The sequence below is a fragment of the Heloderma suspectum genome, chromosome 15, assembly GCF_057233095.1.
Source record: "Heloderma suspectum isolate Gila_16-S chromosome 15, 16-S_ref, whole genome shotgun sequence".
NCBI lineage: Eukaryota > Metazoa > Chordata > Lepidosauria > Squamata > Helodermatidae > Heloderma > Heloderma suspectum.
Genome location: NC_139472.1, coordinates 21737404 through 21764762, shown reverse-complemented (window position 1 = coordinate 21764762; position 27359 = coordinate 21737404). Strand labels below are relative to the sequence as shown.

Sequence of the window (27359 nt, the reverse complement as noted above, 5' to 3'; positions counted from 1 at the left end):
CTTTCTCAAGCCCCTCGTTACTGCCGCCATGGCGCCTGCGGTGAGTCTCCGGCCGCGCCGGGCCCAGGAAGCGAGGGGCCGGGGCCGTGCAGGGGCCCGAGGGTGACGTCGCCGGGGGCGGGGGGCTTCTTGGGCCCCCTCCTTCCCCGCGCAGGCCTCGGCGCCCCCCCGTGGCCCGCCCCGCGCCGCCCCCCGGACGCCGCCTCCGCCCGCTGCCCTCCGGCGGTGGCCCGCCGCGCACGCCTGCCGCCTCCTGCGCCCCGGCCGAGCCTCCCGCGCCCAGCCGTGAGGGTGGGGCTTGCGGAGAGGGGCCTCCGGCACGTGTGGAGGGGCCGCTGCCGCCCCGCTGCTGGTCCTCTGGGCATGTGCAGGGAGTAGCTGAGCTGCAGCGCTGTGCCTCTGGCTTGGGCGGGCTTGGCTTGGCTTGGGGGCGCAGGGTGGGGCGGAAGCCGGTTGGGGCGGCCTGCCTGAGTGCTTGCTCCTGCGCCCCTAGTAAGGCTAGGCAGGAGCTGGGGGCTCTCAAAGGGCTGATGGCCCTTTCCCCGGGCAGAGCTGCCCGTCGCTCCGTGACAGGGCCCCCGCTTTGCATGCAGAAGGTCGATGCCCGGCGTCGCCAGGTAGGGTCGGGAAAGAATCCTGCCAGAGACCCTGGAGAGCCATTGCTGCCGATCGGTGCCAGCAGTACAGGGCTGGGCGGGCCGATGGCCTGACTGGGTAGAAAGCAGCTTCCAGTGTTCCACTGAGATCCTCGCCAGAGCTCCTTTTCTCCGCTCCCCAGCCTTCCCCAACCTGGAGCCCTCTAGATGTGTGAGACTGCAACTCCCATCAGCCCCAACCAGCATGGCCATTGGGAAAGGCTGGATTAGACAAATCTGTAGAGGGGAAGGCCACGCTGGATGGGGATGATGGGAGGAGAAGGGTGCTGAGCTCCCTGTATTTTAAGGTCCGGCGGGGGGGGGGGGGTGCTTCTCTGTAGTGGCGTCCAACAACAGACCAGGGGCTATGCGAGGGCTGTTTAGCTCTCCTAACCCGCTACCCAGGTTCATGTGACATGACAAGCAGTGGCCAGGCTTTCACTATTCAAATCCTGCTTGACACGTGCTGCAGCCCACCAAGGCTTAAGTCACAGTGGGTTATTTTGATCGTGCTGTCAGTATCAGAGTGTTGTGGCATGCGCAGGGATGCTTTATACCTGAACACACCCCATGGCACTTCTCAATGAGGGCTTGCTAACACACTACCTCTTCACACATTATGTTCTTTTGGGTGCAGACCTGAAGAATGTAAAATGTGAATGCAATGGCCACTTGTTCGCGAACACGCATCATGCAGCTTTCCTAGCCCAGGGTACGCTTCTGCTCCCTGTCTAGCTCTTCTTTGGTGGGAAGCCTGGGTTTGTGTTTCTGTAAAGGCCTTAATTTCAGAGGCAGATTTTCTCCTTCAACACAAGCAATGTCTCCAATTGCATTGCTTTGCTTTCCCCCCACTTAGAATTGAGTTGCATCCATTCACTCGTATGGGATAAAGCGATGGTGGTAGAGCACTGTACCTGCCCTATGACCCCAGCCACTGAGATTCAAGCTTAATCCAGTTTCCATTCCCCCATCCTGGGTTCTGTTTCTTGGTCATGCAAGAATGTGACAGAACTTTGGAAGCCAGTTGTTTATTTGGGGATGGAGAAGGTGTGGCCTTCCAGATCGATTGCAGCTCCCATCATACCTCACCATTGGCTATGTTGGCCTGGGCTGATGGGAGTTAAGAACATCAGAAGAGCCTTGATGCTGGATCAGACCAAGGGTCCATCTACTCCAGCATTCTGTTCTGAGAGTGGCCAACCAGCTGCCCATGGGAAACTCACAAGCATGACACGAGTGCAGCAGCTCCATCCTGCCCATGTTCCCCAGCAACTGGTGTCCATAGGTTTACTGCCTCTCATCCTGGAGGTAGCATAGAGGCTTCAGGACTAGTAGCCATTGATAGCCTTCTCCTCCAGGAATTTGTCCAACCCCCTTTTAAAACCATCGAATTTGGTGGCCATCACTAGGCGTGGTAGCGACTTTTTCACACAGTGCAGTTAAAAAGCCCTTTGACCTGTCCTGCATCTCCCACCACTCAGCTTCATGGGATGACCCCGCTGGGTTCTAGCATTAGGAGAGTGTTGCAGTCGTACAACATGTGGAGGCCCACGTGCCCCCCACCCCTGGTTTATTTAATGCACTTCATACGTGCCCTCCCACCAGGGGGCTCATGGGCTCTTGAAAATATTTCTTGTATCGCTTCCTTGTTGGAACATAAATGCAGCTTACAATCGCGGCATTCAAAGGACACGACACTGTGAGCAGGTCAGTGTGCTGGTGCACGCTGCTGGATCATTGCCGCTGCAGGTGGGAGTAGTGAACCAAACCAGACCCCCTGTTTGTGGTTCATTTATTGTGACATGCGTACTGGGAACTCTGGCTTTTCTCTCCCCAGACAAACCAGAGTCATAAGCCAATAACAAACTAGTTTGTACATCACTATAAATCACAGATGGGAGGTCCACAGTGTGTTTAGCCGTTCCTGCTTGCAGGAGGAGCCAAGTGGGAGCAATTGAGCAGTGTGCAGTAATGCACTGGCTTGTTCATAATGTGGACACGGCCAATACAAAAGCAAAAAGTGCACTGAAACAAAATACAGCTAAAACATTAAAACTTATTGAGCAATACAAATAGTAAAAACATGCCTTGCATATATTTTTGTTGTTTAACATCAATTCCTATGAAATTGGCTTGCTGGGTTGTACCCAAGGTGTGCAACCTTCTGGGCAGGTGATCAAAGTCCAAAGTGTGAGATGGTCTGTGTTGGATGTTGTGTTACAGTACCAGTTCAGCCCCTTCTTCCTCCCCCAGTTCCTTGGTGTGGTTTTCACCTCTAGCCTGCTCAGCTGAGGAGGCTGAGCAGAAGAGGAGGCCTGGCTTGGTGGCACTGCCAGATCCCCTTGCCTTGCTGTCTCCAGACGTGCTGGCCTGAGCTGCAGGTCAGCCATTCACAGTCCTGCAAAAGTCACCAGTCTGTCTGCCTACACGTTCTGACCTTAGTAATTTGTGACCAGGTAGGAAAAAGGAACTTGTGCAAAGCCTGGCTGGCTGGAAGCATTTCTGGTTCTGATGATTTAATGGATTTTGAAATAGCCTTTCAGGATAAGTTTTGCTGAGTCAGGGATTGGGGATGATAGCTGCCTGTTTTGGATTGCAGCTCCCTTTTCAGGCCGGTGCTGGCTGGGAATTATGAGAGTTGCAGTCCCAGCAACTGGAGGGCGCCATGTTGGGAAAGGCTGGTGTAATGTGCTGTTTGTGTTCGCTCTCTGATATGTTTGCCATTGGTTCTCTGACAATTGTGTTCTCCCCTGCAGAAGAAGCTGCCGACAAAAGGTGGCAAAAAAAAGAAGCAGGTCTTGAAGTTCACTCTGGACTGTACCCACCCAGTAGAAGATGGTATTATGGACGCTGCCAACTTCGTAAGTTCTGAGCACTTGGAGGCATGTTCTGCCTTTAGGGACACACCACATGCTCCAGTTTGGTTGCCTGGGCCCCATTAGGAGCCAGATAGGTGGCTAAAGCATCACACACAGATTGCAGATAGAACAGATTGCTCTGATGTCACCTCTTGATGGAGGAATACTGCTTTTTCAGGGATTTCGTTTTGGGGCGTGTTTCATGGGCAGTGTTTGCTGACTTGCACTGATGTGTTTTTTCATAAGGCCACTTTATTCTAACACTGCTACCTGGAGCATCTGAGTTCTGCCCAGTGCCTAGCACACTGACGCTATGTAAAGGGGATGCAGCCATTTGATTGCAACTGGTTTTAGGGCCTGATGGAGGTTATTATAGTCCGTTTGGCAACACCCTGTTTTGGAAATGCATGTCTTGGGATTTTGTGTATGCGTATACATTTTTGACACTGTTTGCACCGGGTATCTCTTGAAGTCTGCTACAAAGTCTGTGTATATCCAGCTCTGAGCAAAGTGGCTGCGTATGTGCTTTCCCTCAGGCTGACAACACTCCTGGATATTACCCCTAGTCAGGGAACATCAGTGGGGTTTCTTTTCCTTATTGACTGTGTGTTTTTTTCAAGCAAGAGAGACAGAGAAAAATTCAAGCCGCACTGCATGTTCTGATATCACAGGCTGCAGCACTCCTTTTATTATCCATTATACTGTGCCATCGGTGTACCTGGTATGTTACAGAATTACATGAACCACATAGATTGGCCTTTGCTTCCAAAGGGCTGACACATGCCATCTCCTTGGATTGTGCCACTTCAGACTGCAGGATAGGGAGATTGCATATATGTAGAAAACTACAAAACCACCTAGGGCACCTTCAGGACTACCAATTGCTTTGGAGCTCATTTGGTCAGATGTATAAAATTGTTGCTCATGCATCTGCTGAAGCTGACTTCAGCCCATGAAAGACCACGTCACAATAGAATAACCTCCGAAGTGGTGCTGCTGTACTCCTGCTTTTTGCTTCTCCCACATGAACCTGCCCAGTTGGTTGCCCTCCGAGGCCCTTCTTCTGGGTCTCCCTGCCGTCAGAAGTAAGGTGGGAGACTGGGGTTAAGACCTTTCCAGTGGTGGTGCCCTGCCCTTGGATTTTCCTCCCCAGAGTGGCTTTCCTGATGCCATCGCTGTTCCCTTCTCACCGCCAGAGACAGACCTTTTTGTCTCCCCAGATATTTTAGTTCTATTAATGTTTAAACTATTTTTATTCTGAAAGTTGCAGTGTCTGCTGCACTCCTGTATTTTCTCTTTGTACCTAATTTTCTTGTATTTTAATTCACTTTAAAATTATTACAGAAATGGCTCTAAGAGCTTTTTTGCTGAAGTGCAGTGTGTAGGTTTCCCAGTCAATAATATCACAGCTACTGTGACCGCAGCAAAGAAAATTAGAGCGACAACTTTGAATGAGATGGCAGTGGACCGCAAGGAGGATTCAGTGATCTGGCAGGGCCATCCCCTTGAGGAATTTTAGCAAGTTCCAAGGTCCATTTTAAATTGTTTTTAAAACCGTATGTGTAATTTTATCTCATTTCCAGCTTAGTGTTTTTATTGTCAGATTTTGTGAGTTTTAGTAACTTAGTGATTTTAGTCGGATTTAGGGTGTATTTTAAATGTCAATGTTCTAAGGTGTATTTCTAATATGTATTTCTAAGGTGAATGTTTTTAAATAAAATGTATAATTTTCCCCCTCTTATTTATATTCGCACTCATCCCGACGGATGTTTTTGCGTTTGTCATTCTGGAATGGCCTATGGCTAAAAGGAATAAACATATGTATGTATATCACAGCTTCCTTTCTGGAAATAGTTCTGGGAGGGCTGTATAGCTCAGTGCTAGGGCAAATGCTTTTCGTGGAGAGGTTCCCCAAGTCTGATCCCCAATAGCTCAAGGCAGGGCTTGGAAAGGCTCCTGTCTGAAATCTTGGAGAGCCTCAGTCAATACTGAGCTGGATGGATTGCTGATCTGACTTGTTTCCATAGAAAACTAGGATGTTGGAAGTAGGGCTACACAAGAAACTTCCACCAGCTGCATGCCAGGTCATATTAATCTGCAGCTAGAGACCTGTGAGTATGCTACAGAAAAATGTAATGGAACTATTGAGGGCTCTTGTGAGCCCAAGTCCCTAGCTCCAGAGGAATTCTGCTACATCTCTGCACTGAGTGTGTTTGTATCATCTAATCCAGGGGTGTTATACTTCAGAGCCGTGGGCTAAATCCGGCCAACTTTGTATCTGGTCCGGCGTTATGGGGTTCTCCAGGTGGTCACGTCCCCTTTCTCCCAACCGCCAGTTGTATGGTGATTTCCTGGCTTTTATGTGTGTTTTTTGCCATTCTAAAAGGTTTAAGTGCCTTTCCTAAAGCTTAGTTACCAGCAGAAGGAGCTTGAAGCTAAAATATGCTGTTATTTCGGGCCCTGCCCCTTCTGCTTGCAACTGGAATGTGGCCCCTGAGAGCGTCTCCAAAGTTGAATTTGGCCCTTGGACTGAAAAAGGTTGAACACTTGTGAACAAATCGCTGATCCAGACATAGGTTTGGTCCCCAACCAAGATTGCCTTCCCTTGGAAGATGCTGCCCACACTGACCCAGAGGGCACGTGAGCTGCTCCCGATTTGAACATGCAGCCTCTGATCTGCCCGGTTGTAGGTTGCTTCATAACATGCGAAACCAGACATGTTGACCTTGTTCATGTGTAATGACAGCCCAGAGTATGGCTTGAGTATGGGTTGTCGTTGAATCGTGGGTGTTGTTACATGTGAACCCTGCACCATGGTTTACCTATAGGTTGTTAACCATGAACATCCCAGAGTTCACAACCCAACAACAAATCATGGTTCTTTTTCTGGGTTGTTCGTGATTAGCAAATCATAGGTAAATCATAGTGCAGGGTTTGCACAGAACGACAACCCATACTTCACCCGTACTCTGGGCTGTCGTTATGTGTGAACCAGGTCATAGTGTCTGGGTTTGTACGTCATGAAGCAGCCTATGATTGAGCCTATCGGAGATTGCATATTCAAATCAGAAGCGGCTTGCGTGTGGCACACAACCTGGCAAATTGTGGGTTAATTAATTAACCTGCTAAGGGAAGATAACCAACTCCTGCTCCATGTTGCGTTTCGTGGATCACTGGCCTTCCCTAAATCTGGTGCTCTCCCGATGTTTTGGACTACAATCCCAGCAGTCCTGACCAGTGTTCATGCTGGCTGGGGCTGATATGAGTTGAAGTCCAAAGCATCTGGAGAGCCCCAGTTTGGGTCAGGCCGATTTACACAAAAGAATGAAATGTTTGACAGCCGAGATTCACTTCTTGTCCAAATTAAAACTGAAAGCACACTTCATACTTGTACACAAAAAGATCTGCTCTTCAATGTGTGTAAGAATGTTCCGCCCTCAGGGGAGCTCTTCCCTCTGTATCTGCATGCCACTGATCTCCATGTGACTCCTAATTGGAAGGGAGTCCTATGCCCATTCGTACATAGCAGTGGCAAGTCGTGGCACATAGCAGCTGGCAGAAGCCGCACCTTTACAGCAAGGGAGACTCCGCTTGATGCACCTCTAGGCTAATTCGAGGCCCACCTCTGTGAAATGCAACATGGAGCAGGGGTTGGTGTCTTCCCTTCATAGTCCATTCCTCAGTTGCCTCGGTAGTCAGGCAGTCCTTCGAATGTCCAACCCAACCGGATGTCTAACCTAACCCAGCTTGTCGCTTTATGTGAGGGCTTGAAGTGATAAACGACCAGTCCTATACATGTTTACGCAGGGGTTAGCCTGGGAAATCCGCATCCATTCAGCTCCTTGGCTGATCACTCTCTCAGCTAACATAGCTCACAGAGTTATTGTAGGGATAAAATGGGGCCAGGGGGTGGGCGGAGCCCCGTACACCAGTCTTGAGCCTCTCGAGGAGGCGGGACAGCAACCTGTGGTCAAAAATAAATATAAATTTTCTGACGTTAACTTTAAATGATCCCTCTTCAAATTCTCGCAGGAGCAGTTCCTGCAGGAGCGGATCAAAGTGAATGGGAAAGCCGGGAACCTCGGTGGAGGTGTAGTGACCATCGAGAGAAGCAAAAGCAAAATCACGGTGACCTCGGAGGTCCCTTTTTCTAAGAGGTAAGGAGCCGTCTGTGGTGAAAAGACGGGGAGGAGACTTTGACCAGAGGCGCCTTCCCCTTGGAGAGGCAGGCACTTGCTGAGCTTCCACCTGCCTCCTTGCTCCTATCCTGCCCTGTCCTGTAATTGACTGCAGAGGAGACACTGGCATGTGGGAAAGAAGCCCCCCCCCCCCCCAATTATGCGATCTATCAGGCAGGCCACCAAGGAGATGAGCAGGTCACCCAATGAAATGGATGGTTGGCGTATTCAGGACAGCCAAAAGGTTCTACTGCTTCACCCAACATATTATGGAACTCTCTACCGCAGGTCGTGGTGATGACCACTAGGCTGGATGGCTTTAAAGGGGGCTTGGACACATTCTCAGAGGTGGAGAGGTCTATCCATGCTGCTAGCCAGGATGGCTATATGCTGTATCCATGATCATAGGCAGTATGCCGATGTACACATTTGCTGGGGAACAACAGCATGTTGTTGTTCAGTCGTTCGGTCATGTCTGACTCTTCGTGACCCCGTGGACCATAGCACGCCAGGCCTTCCTGTCCTGCGCTCTCTCCCGGAATGTGCTCAAGTCCATATTCATTGCATCGGTGATGCTATCTAGCTATCTCATCCTCTGCTGTCCCCTTCTCCTTTTGCCTTCAATCTTTCCCAGTATCAGGTCTTTTCCAGGGAGTTTTCTCTTCGCATTAGGTGGCCAAAATATTTGAGCTTCAGCTTCAGTATCTGTCCTTCCAATGAGCAGTCAGGGTTGATTTCCTCTAGGATTGACTGATTTGACCTCCTTGCAATCCAGAGGACTCGTAAGAGTCTTCTCCAGCACCACAGTTCGAAAGCATCGATTCTTCCTTATAGTCCAGCTCTCACAGACATACATTACTACTGGGAAAACCATAGCTTTGATTATACGAACCTTTGTCGGCAAGGTGATGTCTCTGCTTCTTACTATGCTGCCAAGGTGTGCCACAGCTTTCCTCCCCAGGAGCAAGCGTCTTTTAATTTCATAGCCACAGTCACCGTCTGCAGTGATTTTGGAGCCCAAGAAAATAAAATCTGTCACTGCTTCCATTTCTTCCCCTTCTATATGCCTGGAAGTGATGGGGCCAGATGCCATGATCTTCGTTTTGTTAATGTTGAGTTTCAAACCAGCTTTTGCACTCTCCTCTTTCACCCTCAACAAGAGGCTCTTGAGATCCTCTTCGCTTTCTGCCATTAGGGTGGTATCGTCTGCGTATCTGAGGTTGTTGATAATTCTCCCGGCAATCTTAATTCTGACCTGTGATTCATCCAACCCGGCGTTTCTCATGATGTACTCTGCATATAAGTTAAATAAGCAGGGTGACAATATACACCCTTGTCGTACTCCTGGAACAACTATTGCCCTCATGTCCTGCTTGTGGGGGAGCCCTTTGTATTAGGAGAGAGGCTCATAATACTAGAGCCCCAGTGGGGTCATCCCATGAACCTGATTGGTAGGAGATTCCGGAGAGATGAAAGGAAGGACTTCACACAGCGCAAGAGTTACACTCCGGAATTCGCATTTCAGACTATCCACTTCCTCCACATCATGCATAATGTACACCTCTGTCACGTCTCCCCGAAGGAAGCTTCTCCCTGTACTCTCGCTTTTGTCTCCCACTCCCACCTTTAGGAGGAGGCCACTCAAGCCTCCCCCTCTGTGATGAGAAATTGAAGCCTTCCCTTTCAAATCCTGTGTCAAAATATTGACATAATACAAATTGTGTGTTTTTCCTAAAGGGTTTTTGCAGCCAGATTCCACAAGAGAGCATCTGAGGAGAAAGTGGTGCTTTGCTTCATTAGAGAAATGCGCAATCTACTGTTGCGGATCTCTTGGCTGAAGCGCTTCCTTTGGCCACTGAAGCAGCAATGTGGAAAGCTGTATTGCAACAAGGGCTCTGGCGAAGATTCGCTTAATAACTCAATTGGATTTTTAGCCGGGCCAGCCCTAAAGCCTTCAGACTGGAAATAATTGGGCCATTTATTAGAAATCAGGCATGGGGAACTTCTTCCCTGTGGACCGAATATAGCCTGTGTGAGTTCCCCATTTGACCTGGCCCCAGTGCTGAGAGGAGAAAGAGCACAACTCTCATCTGCTGCAGGTTGGATGTGAGCCCGCTTCCCTCCTGAGCTTTTTCCATGCTAGATGGAAAAGTCCGCTCCCCCCCCCCCCCCGTTAACCTGCATAAAACACCTGAGGAGGTGAGTCTGAGAAGGTTGTGTATGTGTGTGTGTGTGTGTGTGATTGTGTGCGTGAATGGGGTTGCATAGGTTTCTACTTTGCGTACATTATTCTGCTTTTGCTATTCCTTGCGCCCCCCGCCCCCAATCCCCTCTCCTCCATCCTCCCAACAGGGAGAGGAGTAAACCAGGCTTCAGTTTCACTTTAGCAGGTTCTTAGTTTGTCCTTAGGTGTGAAATAGGAATTTTGCTTTAAAATAAACTAGTTTACTAAGCAAGCCATAAACACAATCTAGGGTTTGAAGCTGGTTTGTTGAGCAATTGGCTACAGTTTATTTTAAACTGCAATTCTTGGTTTGCGTGTAATGCCAAGCCAGGAATCTGCTTGCATAAAACAAAATGCTGGTTTATTCTTCCTCCCAGCTGTACTGGAGAACGAGTGGGGTGGGAGGAGTGCTCGAGCCTGGCACTTTGTGCTGACATCTGCCTGCTCCTGCACAATACCCTACATTATGGTTTTTCCATTATGTGTGAACTTGTCCATTCTGGGTTTTGTTGCGTTCAGAATCATTCTGCACACACAGCCCTGGCAACAACAAAAATGTCAGTTAAACTGGAAAAATACTAAATGCCTACCCATCTCCATCTGAATCACGCCAGCAAATTCTAGCTGGAGCTTTGGCATGGTAGCTAAATCCAGGCTAGGCAGAACGTAGGTTGGGATCTACTGGTAGATTTCTGGGTGATTTGCAGTAGTTCGGCAAGGTTTATTTATTTATTTTATTACATTTCTATCCCACCTTTTTTCCTGCTTAACGAACCCAAGGCGGCATACATAATCCTCCTCCTCCATTTTATCCTCGCAACAACAACTCTGTGAGGTGGGTTGGGCTGAGAGTCTGTGATGGGCCCAAAGTCACCCAGTTTATTTTTTTACTCCCAATGGTTTAACAGAGACGACGACAACAACAAAGCCCTTTCTCCTCCTGAATTAGGCTGCTGTGGTCAAGGACATTGGCAGGGAGATAGAAATAGATTTCTGTGTGAAAGAATTAGTGCTTGAGCTCCAGTTCTGGTATGGAAAACCAACCCCCGGGCTGTTGCTCAATTATATTTCTGCCAGTGGAGGCTGGTGGCCCCAATGTCACTGGGGTGATGAATCCGCTCCGGGTTTCAGTCAGAACCAGTCCTCTTGGATAGCTCTGCTGGAGTTCTGACTGAAACCCGGAGTGGATTCATCGTCCCACAGACATCACAGCCACCAGCCTCAACTGATTTCCACCTTCCTTGAAACCACCATTTTGAACCTGACGGACCTCAGGATCCTAGTGAAAAAACAAAGTAGATCCTACAAGCCTGAAGTCTGCCCACTCTTGAGCTCAATAGTTCTTCCATACACAGGGGCGGTTTATCTCTGAACACCAGGTGTTGGGGAGAAATCAGGGATGGCAGTTTGAGTTCATGCCCCGGTTATGAGCTTCCAAAGTCTGGCCGCCATTGGGAACACAATACCAGACCAAATGGACCCACCTTGGTTTGATCCACTGGAGCAGTTCTGATGAGTCCTGTATAAACAAAGCCGATCTGTATACATGAAACTTCGCAGGTTTGCATACTTCGTTTGCTTGTTGTGGCTTGGGGTAATGAGTGATGCAAGGCAGTGAATCCCAGCCCACGATCATCCTAGTGAGAGCTGGTCCTTGGAGGGTTCAGCAAGTGGTGCCGGCTTCTTTTTGAGCCCATCTTGACTTCTTTAAAAAAAATGAAATTTGAGGTGTTTCAGGCTGCTGAAATCTGTGAGGAATGCCTAATTCTTTGGCTTTAATATGCTGCAACACCCACCCACCCCCGGCCAGGTATCAGGCTACTGCATTCCACACCAGGTGATTCCAGGGGCGTCCTAGTGAGCCCGTCACTATGGTTGTGACTTGTATTATTGGAGGTGCTAGAGAAGTATGCGAGAGAACAGCTCATTGGATTCTGGTGGCGTTGTTTATTATTTATTTGTAATATTTGTATGCCGCTAAATGTAACAAGATCCATAAGCAGTTCACATATAAATATTAAAATCACATTTAAAATCCAGTATTAAAAACCATTCCAGTCACAAGAAAAGAAATACAAAGAGCAGTAAAACGGAGCAGCAGGATCAGGTGTTCTGGCACTGCTGTTGGTTTGGCTACCGGCTTCCTTTTCTTTTTCTTTCCTCAGGTACCTGAAGTACCTCACCAAGAAATACCTGAAGAAGAACAACCTGCGCGACTGGCTCCGTGTAGTTGCCAATAGCAAAGAGAGCTATGAGCTGCGATATTTCCAGATCAACCAGGATGAAGAGGAGGAGGAGGAGGAAGATTAAACGCAAAGTGATCTGGAGATATTTTGTACATTTGGTTTTCCTTGAATAAAACGCAGTCATCGTTCTTGTAACGCTTCTTTCTCTGTGTGTGTCTTGTGGCCTTGAAATGCCACAACGGGACAAGCGTCCATAGCCACGCCAAGGGCCAGAATGGTCTCAAAGCCCACCCTCCCCCAGCTTGGTGCCCTCCAGATGTGTTGGACATGGGGGTTGCAGTCCAACACATCTGGAGGGCACCAGGTTGGGGAAGGGTGGTTTAGGGGAAGGTCACTCTCACATTGGGCAGGGATGCTGTCATGGGAGGCATGGGGAGTCATAACTTGCAAACAATGTATGTATGTGTAAAATATGGGCGAGAAGGCTACTTTTGCGTTTTGAGGGGGATATATAAGCACTATGGAAGCTTGGGCTTTTCTAACAGGAGTAAAGCATGTGGTTTTAAGAGTCTGGACAACTTGATTTGTATTAGTGGCCTGGTAACCAAGTTTTCAACGGGTAAGTTTCAGTCAATATGTAGAATTCAGTCTTCCTCCTTCCCAAGGCTCCTGGACCCGTCTTTGGTTTCCCTAACCCACAGCTGCCAAAATGTCCTTTGTGTGTCCACTAGAGATGTGAAGACCTGGAAAAAATTAGGAAAACAGTTTTTTTCTGAGGACCATTTTTGTTCTTTCTCCCCAAACTAGAAACATTCTACAGCTTTGGATAATGAAACATTTTCTTTTGGAATTTAAGACAAAGTATTTATATATTGTTACCCAGCCTTTAAGGGGCCGCGGTGGCTTAGTGGTTAAGACGCTGAACTGCAGACCGGAAGGTCGGCAGGACAGCAGTTCGAGACCCGAGTGCCGCGTGACGGAGTGAGCTCCCGTCTTCAGTCCCAGCTCCTGCCAACCTAGCAGTTCGAAAGCAAGAAATTGCAAGTAGATAAATAGGTACCACCTTGGCGGGAAAGGTAACAGCGTCCGTGCACCTCGGTGTTCAGTCATGCCGGCCACATGACCACCGAAGCGTCTTCGGACAGTGCTGGCTCTTCGGCTTAGAAACGGGGATGAGGACCGCACCCTAGAGTTGGACACGACTGGTTGGGGACACCTTTACCTTTTTACCCAGCCTTTACTCCCCGCAAAATGATTTCTAAAAACTGTGTAATGAGAACACTTTTATAGAAAGACTGGAGATGTAAAATGTTTGAAAGTAATGAAGCCATGGAGAAAATGTTTCTTGAATCCTCTCTGTAAGATAGTTCTTTCATTCCTTATTAAAATTATTGTTCTAAAGCATATTTTACTGATAGACATTTATGCTCAGTTTCCCAGCACGTGAGTAGAGTTACCATTGTACATTCTTGACAGCTTGGGCTTTGTTCTATGGAATCCTGCGTTTCTGATGCTGTAGCAGTCATTTAACGTAGTTCTAATCTATTCAGACAATAATTACACATTTACTAACTGAGTTTACTTTTAAAAGTTTTAAAATATAAAATTTTATGAGCAAACTAAGTCATACATAACTTTAGGAATGGAAAGGCTGCTTTATGTTCCTAAAGCAGCCCTCCCCAACCTGGTGCCCTCCTGATGTTTTTGGACTACAGTGCCCAGCATTCCTGACCATAGGCCATGCTGCCTGAGGCTGATGGGAGCTGAAGTCCAAAATATATGGAGGGCACCAGGTTGGGGAGGGCTCTCTTAGAGCAACAAAGTGACTTTAGATCGATAAAGAGTTCTAAAAAAAGTGTTTATTTTTCAATTTTTCCAACATTCCCAATTTTTCTGAAACCCCTTGGAAAGAAACCGTTTTTTTCCCCATGGCCACAAAATTTTTGGCAATTTTACGTCTCTTGTGTCCACCCTCTCTGTTGATGCCTGGAGAACAGAACTCCTGTTCCTAGGTTGTGTAAGATATTTCCCTTTAACTCTGCTTGCCTCCCTTGCTGGCTCCAGAGAAACTTCTGAGTGGCTGCATTGCCACAGGCCTGTGGAAGGGGGTCCTTTCTCTCCCCGCTGCTTCAGTAATAGGAGCCCCTTGCCTCGTGGGAACAGCAAGGCTACTGAGATTGAGGAGAGTCTTCTGCCCAGCCCTCTGCCTCCTTAAACTATGTGGAGCTCCCTCCCTTTTGTTGTACAGAGGCTAGCAGTGTGAGTGATCAGTTTCTCTGGCAGTGGTATCTGTCAGACTGCGAGAAGTTAAGGAACAGCCTGAGAGCCCTGCTGGATTGGATCATAGGCCCATCTAGCTCAGCTTCCAGTTTCCAACAGTGGTCAGCCAGCTGTCCCTAGGAAACCCTCTATCGGGGGCTTGAAGGCAATGGCCTTTTCCACTGCTGCTCCTCAGCAACTGGTGCTGAGTGCTGTGCTGCCTCTGAACATTGAGGCTTTACTTGTTGCCTGATAACAGCCGTCCATATTTTGCCTTCCATGGATTTGTCCTGTTCCCTTTAAAAGACATCTAACCCGGTGGCCTTTATACATGGACTTCACCAGACGGGCGACACCGAAATCAGATTGACTACATCCTTTGTAGCCAAAGGTGGCAGACATCTATGCAGTCGGTAAAAGCAAGACCTGGAGCTGACTGTAGCTCAGATCACGAATTTCTTATTGCACAATTTAGAATCAGACTAAAGAGAATAGGGAAGACCCACAGATCAGTTAGATATGAGCTCACTAATATTCCCAATGAATATGCAGTGGAGGTGAAGAATAGATTTAAGGGACTAGATTTAGTAGATAGGGTCCGGGAAGATCTATGGACAGATGTTTGCAACATTGTTCAGGAGGCGGCAACAAAAAGCCTCCCAAAGAAAAAGAAAACCAAGAAGGCAAGATGGCTGTCTGCTGAGACACTGGAAGCAGCCCAAGAAAGAAGGAAAGCAAAAGGCAACAGTGATAGGGGGAGGTATGCCCAATGAAATGCAAAATTCCAGAGGTTAGCCAGAAGAGATAAGGAATTATTTTTAAACAAGCAATGTGCGGAAGCGGAAGAAGGTAATAGAATAGGAAGGACAAGAGACCTCTTCCAGAAAATCGGAAACATCGGAGGTAAATTCCAGGCAAAAATGGGTATGATCAAAAACAAAGATGGCAAGGACCTAACAGAAGCAGAAGAGATCAAGAAAAGGTGGCAAGAATATATGGAAGATCTGTATAGGAAGGATAATAATATTGGGGATAGATTTGACAGTGTGGTCAGTGAGCTAGAGCCAGACATCCTGAAGAGTGAGGTTGAATGGGCCTTAAGAAGCATTGCTAATAACAAGGCAGCAGGAGATGACGGTATCCCAGCTGAACTGTTTAAAATCTTGCAAGATGATGCTGTCAAGGTGATGCATGCCATATGCCAGCAAATTTGGAAAATGCAAGAATGGCCAACAGATTGGAAAAAATCAACTTCTATCCCCATACCAAAAAAGGGAAGCATCAAAGAATGTTCAAACTATCGAACATTGGCACTTATTTCACATGCCAGTAAGGTAATGCTCAAGATCTTGCAAGGTAGACTCCAGCAATTCATGGAACGAGAATTGCCAGATGTACAAGCTGGGTTTCGAAAAGGCAGAGGAACTAGAGACCAAATTGCCAATATCCGCTGGATAATGGAGAAAGCCAGGGAGTTTCAGAAAAACATCTATTTCTGTTTTATTGACTATTCTAAAGCCTTTGACTGTGTGGGTCATAACAAATTGTGGCAAGTTCTTGGTGGTATGGGGATACCAAGTCATCTTGTCTGCCTCCTGAGGAATCTGTATAACGACCAAGTAGCAACGGTAAGAACAGACCACGGAACAACGGACTGGTTTAAGATTGGGAAAGGAGTACAGCAGGGTTGTATACTCTCACCCTACCTATTCAACCTGTACGCAGAACACATCATGCGATGTGTGGGCTTGATGAAGCCAAGGCTGGAGTTAAAATTGCTGGAAGAAATTGCCTGGGCACGGTAATGGACTGGATGAGGGCCAATAAACTGAAACTCAATCCAGACAAGACGGAGGTACTGTTAGTGGGTGGTTCGTCTGCCCGGCTAGGTGATATTCAACCTGTTCTGGAGGGGGTTGCACTCCCCCTAAAGGATCAGGTTCGTAGTTTGGGGGTGCTCTTGGATCCAGAACTGTCACTTGAGGCACAGGTGAACTCAGTGGCACGGAGCACTTTTTATTAGCTTAGGCTGGTATACCAACTACGCCCTTATCTGGACAGAGAGAGCCTAGCTACAGTTATCCATGCTCTGATAACTTCTCGTCTGGGTTACTGCAATGCGTTATACGTGGGGCTGCCTTTGAAAACGGTCCGGAAACTTCAGCTGGTCCAAAATAGGGCAGCAAGATTGTTAACAGGGACTGGCCTACGAGCTCATATTATGCCAGTACTTTTCCAGCTGCACTGGCTGCCAGTCCATTCCCGGGCCCGATTCAAAGTGCTGGTGTTAACATTCAAAGCCCTTAACGGCTTGGGGCCAGGTTACCTGAAGGATCGCCTCCTCCCATATGTGCCTGCCCGGACCTTAAGATCATCCTCAGCGGCCCTTCTCCGTGAGCCCCTGCCAAAGGAAGTGAGGCGGGTGGCTACTAGGAGGAGGGCTTTTTCTGCTGTGGCACCCCGGCTCTGGAATGAGCTCCCTAGTGAGGTTCGCCTGGCGCCTACATTGTATTCTGTTCGGCGCCAGGTGAAGACCTTTTTATTTTCCCAGGCATTTTAGCATTTTAGCTTTCTAAATTTTTATCTTTGCTGTTTTAAATCTGTATTTTAAACTCCTGCACTGCTGCTAGGTTTTATTGTGGTTGTATTGTTATATTGTGGTTTTAATGTTCTATATATTTTAAATTGTTTTATTGTGTGTTGTTTGGTTTTAATTTTTGTGAACCGCCCAGAGAGCTTCGGCTATTGGGCGGTATAGAAATGAAATAAATAAAATAATAAATAAATAAATAAATAAATAAATAAATAAATAAGAAACATTAACAATCTCCGATATGCAGATGATACCACTTTGATGGCTGAAAGTGAGGAGGAGCTGAGGAACCTCATGACGAAGGTGAAAGAAGAAAGTGCAAAAGCTGGGTTGCAGTTAAACCTCAAAAAAAACCAAGATTATGGCAACCAGCTTGATTGATAACTGGCAAATAGAGGGAGAAAATGTGGAGGCAGTAGCAGACTTTGTCTTTCTAGGCGCAAAGATTACTGCAGACGCTGACCGCAGCCAGGAAATCAGAAGATGTTTACTTCTTAGGAGGACAGCAATAACAAATCTGGATAAAATAGTTAAGAGCAGAGACATCACACTGACAACAAAGGTCCACATAGTGAAAGCAATGGTATTCCCCGTAGTAACCTATGGCTGCGAAAGCTGGACCATAAGGAAGGCTGAGCGAAGGAAGATCGATGCTTTTGAACTGTGGTGCTGGAGGAAAATTCTGAGAGTGCCTTGGACTGCAAGAAGATCAAACCGGTCCATACTGTAGGAAATAAAGCCAGACTGCTCACTTGAGGGACTGATATTAAAGGCAAAACTGAAGTACTTTGGCCACATAATGAGAAGACAGGACACCTTGGAGAAGATGCTGATGCTCGGGAAAGTGGAAGGCCAAAGGAAGAGGGGCTGACCAAGGGCAAGATGGATGGGTGATATTCTGGAGGTGACGGACTCGACCTTGGGGGAGCTGGGGGTGGCGATGGCCGACAGGAAGCTCTGGTGTGGGCTGGTCCGTGAAGTCACGAAGAGTCGGAAGCGACTGACCGAATAAACAATAACAAACCCGGTGGCCGCCACGGAACCCAGTGGCTGCGAGTGACATTAATAGACTGTGTGTTGTGTGAAATACCCTTTTTAAATTATCCTTTATCTCTTGCTATTTTCATCTTGAGCTTCTCTCTCTCGTCCACACCATGCCTCTATCACCGGGTTGAGAACCTCAGGACTGCAGCTAAATCCCAGTGCGCATTCAGGCTTCCCCATATGGCCCCATGCCTTTTCCTGGCCCCACACCCTTTCCCCCATGTGCTCATCATTTGGTAGGTTCCCAACTCCTGTGGGGTTCTCTCCCCCTTCTAAGAGGTTAAAATGCATCTCCTAAGGCTTAGTTACTGGCACTAAATGCTTAAAGCTAAAATAAGCTGATGCTCTGGGCCACCCCCCTTTTGGCTTTGGCCCCGCCCAACACTGGGACACAGCCCCCAAGCCTCTCCCTGAAATTGGATTTGTTCCTTGGTCTGAACAAAGTTTGACATCCCTGCTCTATCACGTTTGCCTTTGATTGCCTTTTCCCCCCCGTCAGCCCAGCCTTCCCCAGCGTGTTGCTGTCCAGATGTCTTGGACTGCAACTCCCCCATCCCTGGGGGTGGCATGCCAGCGGTGGGTGGAGCAGGAACGAAAAGTGGGTGTGTCACACTATGCTCATCACATCCACACACAAGCACGCACTCACCCTTTCCTAGATCGACAGCCATTCCAGCAGGCTGTACTGAAGCAGGGAAGTGAGGCCAATCCACCAGCCCTGCTGAAAGGCTGCTTAATTTTTTCCTCTTCCCTTCCCTCCCCTTTTTCCTTGTGTGTGGTGCCTTTTTAGATTGCTTGCTGCAGGCGGAGACAGTCTTGTTTTACGGATTGTATGTAAGCCACTCGGAGCCCTTTTTGGATGAGGAAGGGGATAAAAATATTTTACATAAATAGACACGTGAAGTTAGGATTCTGGTGACTCTTATATTCCAGACCCCTTTTTTCATCCAAGGAACACAGGATCTTCTGCTTCTCTGCTCTGCATTGATTACATCAATATTTACTTACAAAGCCAGGTGACGTTTTGCAGGGGCTGGTCTCTCTGCTCGGCAGTCTTTGAGTGAGGCATCCAAAAATGGCAAGGAAGGGGGGCTTTTGGGCAGGGGGCATTGCTTGCCAGGGATCCCAGCTGGCTTCCAGCTTTTGTCACCTCCTGTAGGGCGAGTGGATAAATGGAGGCCAGACTAGGAACAGCCCAGTCTGTTGGGATGGCTTCGCTCCATTTGGAATGGACCACTGCCGTCCTCGGCAGCTTCATTACCGCCCCCAGGGAGCTGGTGTGGCAGAGTGGCTGAGACTATGAGTGAGCACACGGGGGCGCCACGATGTCTGCCACCACTTTGAAAGCCCCTGGAATGTTCTGAGCCAACGTCCCCCACCTAGATGCCCTCCAGGTGTGTTGGATTGTGACTCCCATCATCCCCAGCCAGCAAGGCCATTAGCAGGCCAACACATCTGGAGGGCACCAGGTTGGGGGAGGCTGTTCTAAGCACTGTACAGAGATTGCAAGATAAGAAGTCCCTTCCTGTGGGTCTGCAGTCTAATAGGAAAAAGAGATAGGCAGGGAAGGGAGAATGGGGTCCAATTTTAAGTCTGGTGCGCACGTAATGACAACACGTAACGGTGGGTCTGGTTTGCACATAAGTGGTTGCACAGAATGGCAGCTTGTAAAGATGGGTTCTCTTCCTGGGTTGTTCTGGTTAACAACCCACAGTTAAGCCATAGTGCAGGGTTTGCACGTAATGTCAAACCACGATACAAGTTGTACTTTGGGTTGGCGTTACATGCAAACCAGGTCAAACTCAGCGGTAGCATCTGGCCAGGTGGGCCCCCCTGCCTTTAGGTACTTGCACAAGCCACGGTAGCCCCCTGGCCAGTCACAGAGCCGCAGTGTCATCCTTTCTCTCACTTCCGCAGCCCCAGGGCAACTGGCCATTGGAGCTGAATGTTTTTAAGGCAGGGAGGGGGAAGCAAATTGGCCCACAGCTGCCACACCTCTAGCCGACAGATGGGGCCTGGCTGGTCTCCCCCTTGCTGTGGGGTTCCTCCTGTGAAGCAGGGACTACCCCTCAGTTCCTTGGCTGATGGCAGAGGCCACATGCAGCTCTGCAGCCCCAAGGAATCCCGCGCCATAGCCCTAGGTAGGCGGTAGGCCATTTGAGAAGGGGGGGAGGGGTTGCCATAGAAAGACCCCCAAGAATCGTGAGTGGGGAAGCTCAATTTGAAGGGGAGGGGATTGCCTCAGGGGGCTTAGTATGGGCCCCTGGATGGGGCTTTGGCAAGAGGCGCAGAAGCCTTTGGATCCGCTTTGCTCCTGGGGGACATCCGCATGTCGCCCAGAGCCATTTTTGGTGGCTCGCCCCAGTGCTTGGAAACTTCTAGCTGCAAAACCAAACTGATCAGCTGCTGTGTCAGGGTTGGATTGGAGCCCAGAGAGCCCCAAAGCAGTTCTGGTTCTGAGGAAGAGTTAGAAACCGCAGGAGAGGAACCTGCGCGCTGTTCAGAGGAGCAGCCGGGGGGAGAGCAGCAGGCTGCAAGGCCTGAACAGCAGTCGCCAATTGCGTGACTTGCTCACGCAGCGCCTGGTTCTCCTGCATCAGAGTGGTCAAAACCTGCTCCATGGCACTGTCCCAGAAGAAGCGGGAGGAAAAGAAAAAGGAACGGAGATCAAGCTGTCAGGATCAACACGCAGACAATAGGGCTCTTTTCCAAGGGTTTATTCTCATTCAACCTAATGAGGCTTACAGATGCTAATTGCTTGATCCTGATCCTACGAGTGAGACTTAAGAGAGCTGCCTACTCGGGGGTTCTAGCCTTAGGAATCAGTTGATCTCCGTTTGGAGGGGACGGCTGGAAACCGCTGTACTTACAAGCTAGGAGGAGAGAGTCCACCCCTTTCCCGTGGGGCATCGGGGTGCCAATGTTGCCGTCGCGCCACGTGGGCTGAGCGCCTCCTCTCAGTGCCCGCCATCTCGTGTTTGAGGGTGCGCTGGCGCCTAGCATCCAGAAACTGCTGCGGCGCCTCCCTCTCCCTGCCAGGGTCACTATCACTCTCAGGAATGTGTACTGGGAGGGGATCTCCCCCCGGCTGCTCCTCTGAACAGCGTGCGGGTTCCTCTCCCGCGGTTTTCTAACTCTTCCTCAGAATCAGAACTGCTCTGGGGCTCTCTGGGCTCCGACCCAACCCTGACATGCTGAACCATTTTCCCACGAAGCACCAGTCCAATAAAGGAGAACGGTGCCAGATCTCTGTGGCTGTGGAAGAGGACCGCTAAAGAGCACACACTCAGATTTACCACTTCTCAATGTGTTTTTTTAGAAATACATCTTTTAATAACTCTGGAAGGAACCAGGTCAGACAAAGGCCTGGTGGGAGAGGGAGGACTTTCCATTTCCACCATACAACAACCTAGTAAAGAGGCTGATGGTCTAAACTCTTCAGGAAGGTTGCACAGTTGGGGGGCCATCGTGGAGGATAAGTTGCCCCCGTGGCCATGTTGGCCATAAAAAAACCCCGAAGTCCATATTCGTGTAATACCTGTACTAGGACGAGCAAGAGGCCACCCCCAAACACGCCAACTTTCGAGGGATCTCCAGGCATCTTGCCTGATGAAGCTGCCTGGAGATCTCAGAAGCACCTTTCGGGCGACCTCTGCTTGGCCTGATACAGGCACTGCGCTAAGACCGAGGAGGGTGTTAGCAATGGCTACTAGTCCTGATGGCTCTATGCCACAGAGGCGCGTCTGTGTACACCAGTTGCTGGGGGCTGTGGGCAGGAGGGGGCTGTTGCACTCGTGTCCTGCTTGTGGGCTTCCCATCAGGGCATCTGGTTGGCTGCTGGACTGGATGGACCCTTGGTCTGATCCAGCGTCAGGCTCTCCTGATGCTCTTATGTTAACTTGCTCCTGGCAGGCTAGAGTTCACCGGATCAATCAGCTCCCTTTGCCGAGAGAAAGCTACTGAGGTGCATAATAAAGGGCGTGGGGGGGGCGGTCCCTGGGGATCACAGCCCAGATGGCGGCCCTGGGGCTGCAACTTTCCTACCCAAAGGCCAGCTTGCTGGGTGTGGATGCACCCCTTTGAACCCCTGCTCCGCACACCAGCCTCTGTAGGTGAACCTGGTGCCAGGGCTGATGACAAAGCTGCAGAGGGACTAACTGCACCCCCCTACACTTCCTGGGGCTGCCATTGCAGAATATTGGATGTGGAATGGGTTCGAATTCTGCACTGGGCCATGACATTACCTGCCCCTCTCCCCTCTCTCTGACTAACCTACCTCGCAGGCTTGTCGATGTGAAGAGAACGCAGGACAAAGGCGACAACCCCGTGCACTGGGCTCTTGGCAAGGAAAGCTGGGCTTTGAACTAGGCCTTTACAACGACAATACTGTCACTAAGGACTAGAAACTTAGATTCTCAGGGGTAGCATTCTAGCCACAGCATAATTTTCTGTCAACCCCCCTCTCCCCCCCCCACACACATTTGTGCATGCTTTTTCCTGTCTCGTTTTGCATTGCCCCTGCAGGACCCCCTCCCTCCGTCACCCCCACCCTGAAAGTGCGCATCTCTCTTGGCCCTTGCACCCTTGGCCAAGCCAAGGGGGCGGGGAGGGTTTGCTGGGGGTGGTGGGGCGGGAGGTTGTTGCCTTGCCGTCGACGTGTGCATTTCCCCTCATAAGAGAGAGATGCTGCTGGTCCCCAGCGATGGGATGCGGTTGCCAAGGCAACCAGACTGGACGTCAGCGCGCGCCTGGGCATGTGCGGGGCCGCTCGGGGCGGGGGCGCGGCGGCGGCGGCGGCTCTCGGTCGGGGCGGGCAGGCAGGCAGGCAGGCGAGGGGTCCGCGCAGCCCCCCCCGGCGGCGCCTCCGGCCCCCCCCGCCCGCCCGCCTCCGCAGCGGCCATCTTCGCAGCCTCGCCCTCCGCAGCGCAACGTGCGCGCCGGCCGGCCGAGCATGCGGGGCGCGGAGGCGCCGCAGCTCGCCGAGGACATGTCAGGTAGGCGCCGCCGGGGCGGGCGGGGGGCGAAAATGCGGGCGGGGGGCGCTGAAGCTCAGAATGAGGAAGGGGGCGCACGAAATCCGGGTCCCCCCACCTCTCCAAGCAGCGGAGGGGAGATCCGCGCTGCCCAGGATCAGGCCCCGTTTTCCAACCGTGGCTGCAGGATTGGGCCCCCCTCGGGGAGGGAGGGGGGCTCCCACCAAGGGCGGGAGGGCCCAACCTTTCCCTTGTTGCCAGTCCGCAAGCCACGTCCGGGTTTCGGGGGTAGACTGCGGCGGCACAGGGAGGCTCTTTGCATCCCCCCCCCCCCCGCTCAAGCACCCCAATAGAGTGGCTGGAGCTGGAGCAGGACAAGCGGGGCCTGTCCGGTTCTGTTTTCCAGCGGCAGAGCCCCAGCCCGTCTCAAGCACCTGGCCTTTTAAGGTATCCTGCCCCTAAACCTGGAGGCTCGGTTTCAATCTTGGGGCTCCAAGCCGTCAGCAGTTGTGACCTCCATTCATTTGTCCAGCCTCCCCGACAACTTGGGTTCCTCCCAATTTGGACGACACCTCCCGGGGTGCTGGCTGGGGGATGCTGGGAGTTGTAGTCCAGCATATCTGGAGGGCTCCAGTTCTTGTCCTTTTTGAAAGCCTTTGAAGAGGCTTGCTGGCAGCTGATGGGAGGCAGCACTGGAGATTCATTAGCAAAGTCCGTCAATTAAGTTCTCAGCCGCTCCCTGGCGTGCGGGTCGACCTGGAGGGTTGCCTTGCAACTCTGAAGATGACGTCATTTTGGGTCTCCAAAGGATGCCAAATTACGATGGTCCTACATTTCATTGAAGTGTGTGTATAATTCTTAGAAAGCTGTATTTTCATATATGTATATGCACACACGCACACACACACACACTTCATATGCATGTATTGAAAACGATATATTCAAATTTATGTTCCCACTTTTTTTTCCCCCTCTCCTTTTGGGGGCTTGTTTTGTTGAAATTTTACAATAAAAATTAAATTAAAAAACACATTTCATTGGGCCTTTGGCCTAAAAAACGCACAAGGTAACCACTTTCCAGTCACTACAGCTATGCTGAGCTGGTCCTGATCCTGCTCATTTTGCCTATTTCACTCGTTTGCATGGTTTATTCTGCTTCCCCACTCCCAGGAGGGGCATTCAGCTTAGGGGGCAACATCACCCTGGGCCGGAGGGGGCCAAGTTGGGCCAGTCCAGCCCGGGATTCCAGCTCCCGACCACCACGGCCCACGAGAAATACTTCTGAGATATTACTAGAGAAGTATCACTTACCAGCGCCTCATTTAGAGCGTCCTCCCTCCACTTGGCGTCCTCAAGGTATGCTGGACTGCAATCCCCATCATTCCCCGCCATGGGAATGATGGAAGTTGCAGTCCAACATATCTGGAGGGCAAAAGGTAGGGAATGTTTGCATCTGGAAGGTTCAAAATGTTTCACGTACATTCTGTCAGCAACCCTCGTGACAACCCTACCCTGTAAGGTAGGTGAGTCGCCCTGATGCGGATGGTGTGACTGGGGTTGTGGGACGGTAGCTGAAGGCTGAATCCAGACAAGATGGAGACGCTGTTTGCTGGAGGGGGCTGGGAGCTGGTCAAGGATTAGGCATGCAGCCTGATTGGGATGGGGCAGCATTCCCCCACCCCCCAATTAAGAACCAGGTTTGCAACATGGACAAGCAACAGCTGTAGTGGGAACCACTTTGGCTGGTCCACCAGCTGCGCCCTTTCTCGGACAAGATTCATCTGGCCGCTGTCACTCCCGGCCTTAGGGACGTCCGGACTAGATGAGTGCCATGCGCGCTGGGTGAGGCTGCCTTTGAAGCGTGTTCAGAAGCGATACTTTCCCAGTCCCAGTTCAAAATGCGGCTGCAGAATGGGCCGGCGGAAGTAGAATCTGTGATGGTGCGCTGCCTCCGGTTTGAGCCCACGAGCCCAATAAAGTCAGCATCCGAGGCCCTTCTCTGTGCCCTTCCACTAGTTGCACCAGACAAGGCAGTAGCTCATTGGTAGAGTGCACACTCTGACATGCAGAAGATTGTGGGTTCAGTACACAGCATCTCCAGTTAAAGTGATCTCGGAGACTGAGTCTGGTATAAGCCTTGGAGAGCAGATGCACCTTCCCCAACCTGACGCTCTCTGGAGTGATGGACTGCCACTCCCATCATCCACTGCCAACATGGCCATACTGGCTGGGGACGATGGGGATTGTAGCCCTTCCCATCTGGAGGGTGCCAAGTTGGGGAAGTCCATAGAGAACCCTGGGTTAGATGAGCGCATCATGTGTTCATGCTCAGAGCTTTCTCCGTAGTGGCATGTTGGCTGTGGAATTCCCTTTCCCTCAGTGGAGACTGGCAGCTCCAATGTCAGTGGGGCAGTGAATCCACTCCAGATTTCAGTCACAACCAGTCAGAATTCTAAAGGGGCTATCTAAAGTGTGGCACCTTGGAGAGGTCCTTCAGAGTTCTGACTGGTTCTGACTGAAACCCGGAGCAGAATCATTGCCCCACTGACATCAGAGCCACCAGCCTCCACTGAACCTGCCTTCCTTTCATACAGCATTTCCCAACCTGGTGCCCTTCAGATGTGTTAGACTACAAGTCCTATAATCCTCCAGCTGGCTGGGGTATAATGAGTGTTGTCCAACACATCTGAAGGGCACCAGATTGGGGAACACTGCTTTAGCAGAACTCAAGTTGGCAGTGTCCCGACCAGGCACCGACCAGACTGAGCCCTGCTGAACTTCACTAAGGGCAACCGCAGGTCCCTTCAGACCACAGCCCATTCAAGGCACGTCCCAGGCATTTGCTTGGTAATTCCTAAAACAGCCCTGTGGGGTTGGACATATACAGAGTGGCCCAAAAGTAGGCATACAGTTGTTTAGAATGTTTAGAAGGGAGGGGGAGCAAATTTTCAGTCTTCCAGTACTGCTTTAGAATCCACTTTCTTTGTTCTTGACTCAAGTTCGCTGCCATCATTCACAATATCAGTAAAAAAAATAACTAAACAACGAAACAACTGTATACCTACTTAAGGGCCTCACTCCCCTCACTGTCTACACTTAACTGATTTAACTGTCACTCACTCTTCCCAACTGTCATTCTGACTCCACCCACACATCTTCTACTCACACATTCTCTCCCCCTCCCATCAACATTCTAAACAACTGTATACCTACTTTTGGGCCTCTCTGTATTCGGTTTCATGTAATTTATTTTGCATGGAGCTGCAAAGGTGGTGGTGGGAACTGCAAGCTATGGAAAGCATGGATGCTGCATGCCCTCACTACAGCTGGAAACCTGCTTCATGTGCCTTATCCCTCCAGTCCAGCTTTTTGAGATTTCATACATGTTGAAGCCTATCTTTGTAGTCTTAAGGACTAGAGGCTTAGATTCTCAGGGTACAGCATTCTGTCTGCAGTATGTTTCTGGCTAAGCCCCACTTTCTTCCTGAATTAAAATTGGAGGCACAGTTGCCTCCCAAGATTTGAAAAGATTCATTTTTAGAGTTTGTTGATGGAAGAATGGCCAGTCCTTGGAGGAGCCCTGCTGTGCTTCTGCATGAGTCACTGTTCTGGCCAGGGGTCCTCTGGGGGCAGCTACTCAGTTGCATTTGCACTGGGAATGACTGAGTGGTCCAAACACACCTGATGCAGACAATCAACAGCACACTGGAGGCAGACTGTGGAAGGAGGCAAGTTGATAGCCATGAAGCATGCAGAGGCACAGTGGGCAACCTCCTGTGCAGACTCCCTGGAGATGTAATTTTTTAAATTGCTATTTATTTTATTTGTTACATTTATATCCCAGCTTGCCTCCAAGGAGCCCAAGGCAGTGTACATGCTCCTCCTTTCCATTTAATTCTTACAACAACCGTGTGAGGTAGGTTAGGCTGAGAGTCAGTGACTAGCCCAACGTCAGTGTGTGATCTTCCTGGCTAAATGGGGACTTGAACCCAGGTCTCCCCAGTCCGACACTCTAACCACTACACCACACTGGCTCACTAATTTCCACTAATTTCCCACAGTACATAGTTTGGGTTTTTCTGGCAGAACCTGAGAGTGTCCACTTATGGGTCACCAAACAGGGAATGCGTTGCCAAAAAAGAGGACAAAAGAGGACACAGGTTTGCACGTGCTAATTTATAGGTAGAGATGCAATTCTGGAAATAGTTGCTATTTTGTTGTTCAGTCATGTCTGACTCTTCGTGACCCCGTGGACCATAGCACGCCAGGCCTGTTGTCCTGCGCTCTCTCCCAGAGTGTGTGCAAGTTCATATTCATTGCATCGGTGATGCTATCTAGCCATCCCATCCTCTGCCGTCCCCTTCTCCTTTTGCCTTCAATCTTTCCCAGCATCAGGGTCTTTTCCAGGG

At 49.9% G+C, this 27359-nt stretch overlaps 2 protein-coding genes across 2 annotated transcripts in view; both read left to right on the top strand.

Annotated features, from left to right (window-relative positions):
- On the top strand, positions 1-12276 carry RPL22 (ribosomal protein L22). Its single transcript, XM_084821830.1, has 4 exons — positions 1-40; positions 3392-3496; positions 7526-7650; positions 12061-12276. The coding sequence occupies exons 1-4, from the start codon at positions 29-31 to the stop codon at positions 12203-12205; spliced, it is 387 nt and encodes a 128-aa protein (XP_084677956.1). The 5' UTR covers positions 1-28; the 3' UTR covers positions 12206-12276.
- Positions 12277-22679: 10403 nt separating this feature from the next.
- The window catches only part of CHD5 (chromodomain helicase DNA binding protein 5), a 104242-nt gene continuing 99562 nt past the window's right edge, over positions 22680-27359 (top strand). The window contains exon 1 of the mRNA XM_084821682.1: positions 22680-22971. Within this exon, the coding sequence (XP_084677808.1) occupies positions 22680-22971 (292 nt within the window). The remainder of the gene's footprint in view (positions 22972-27359) is intronic.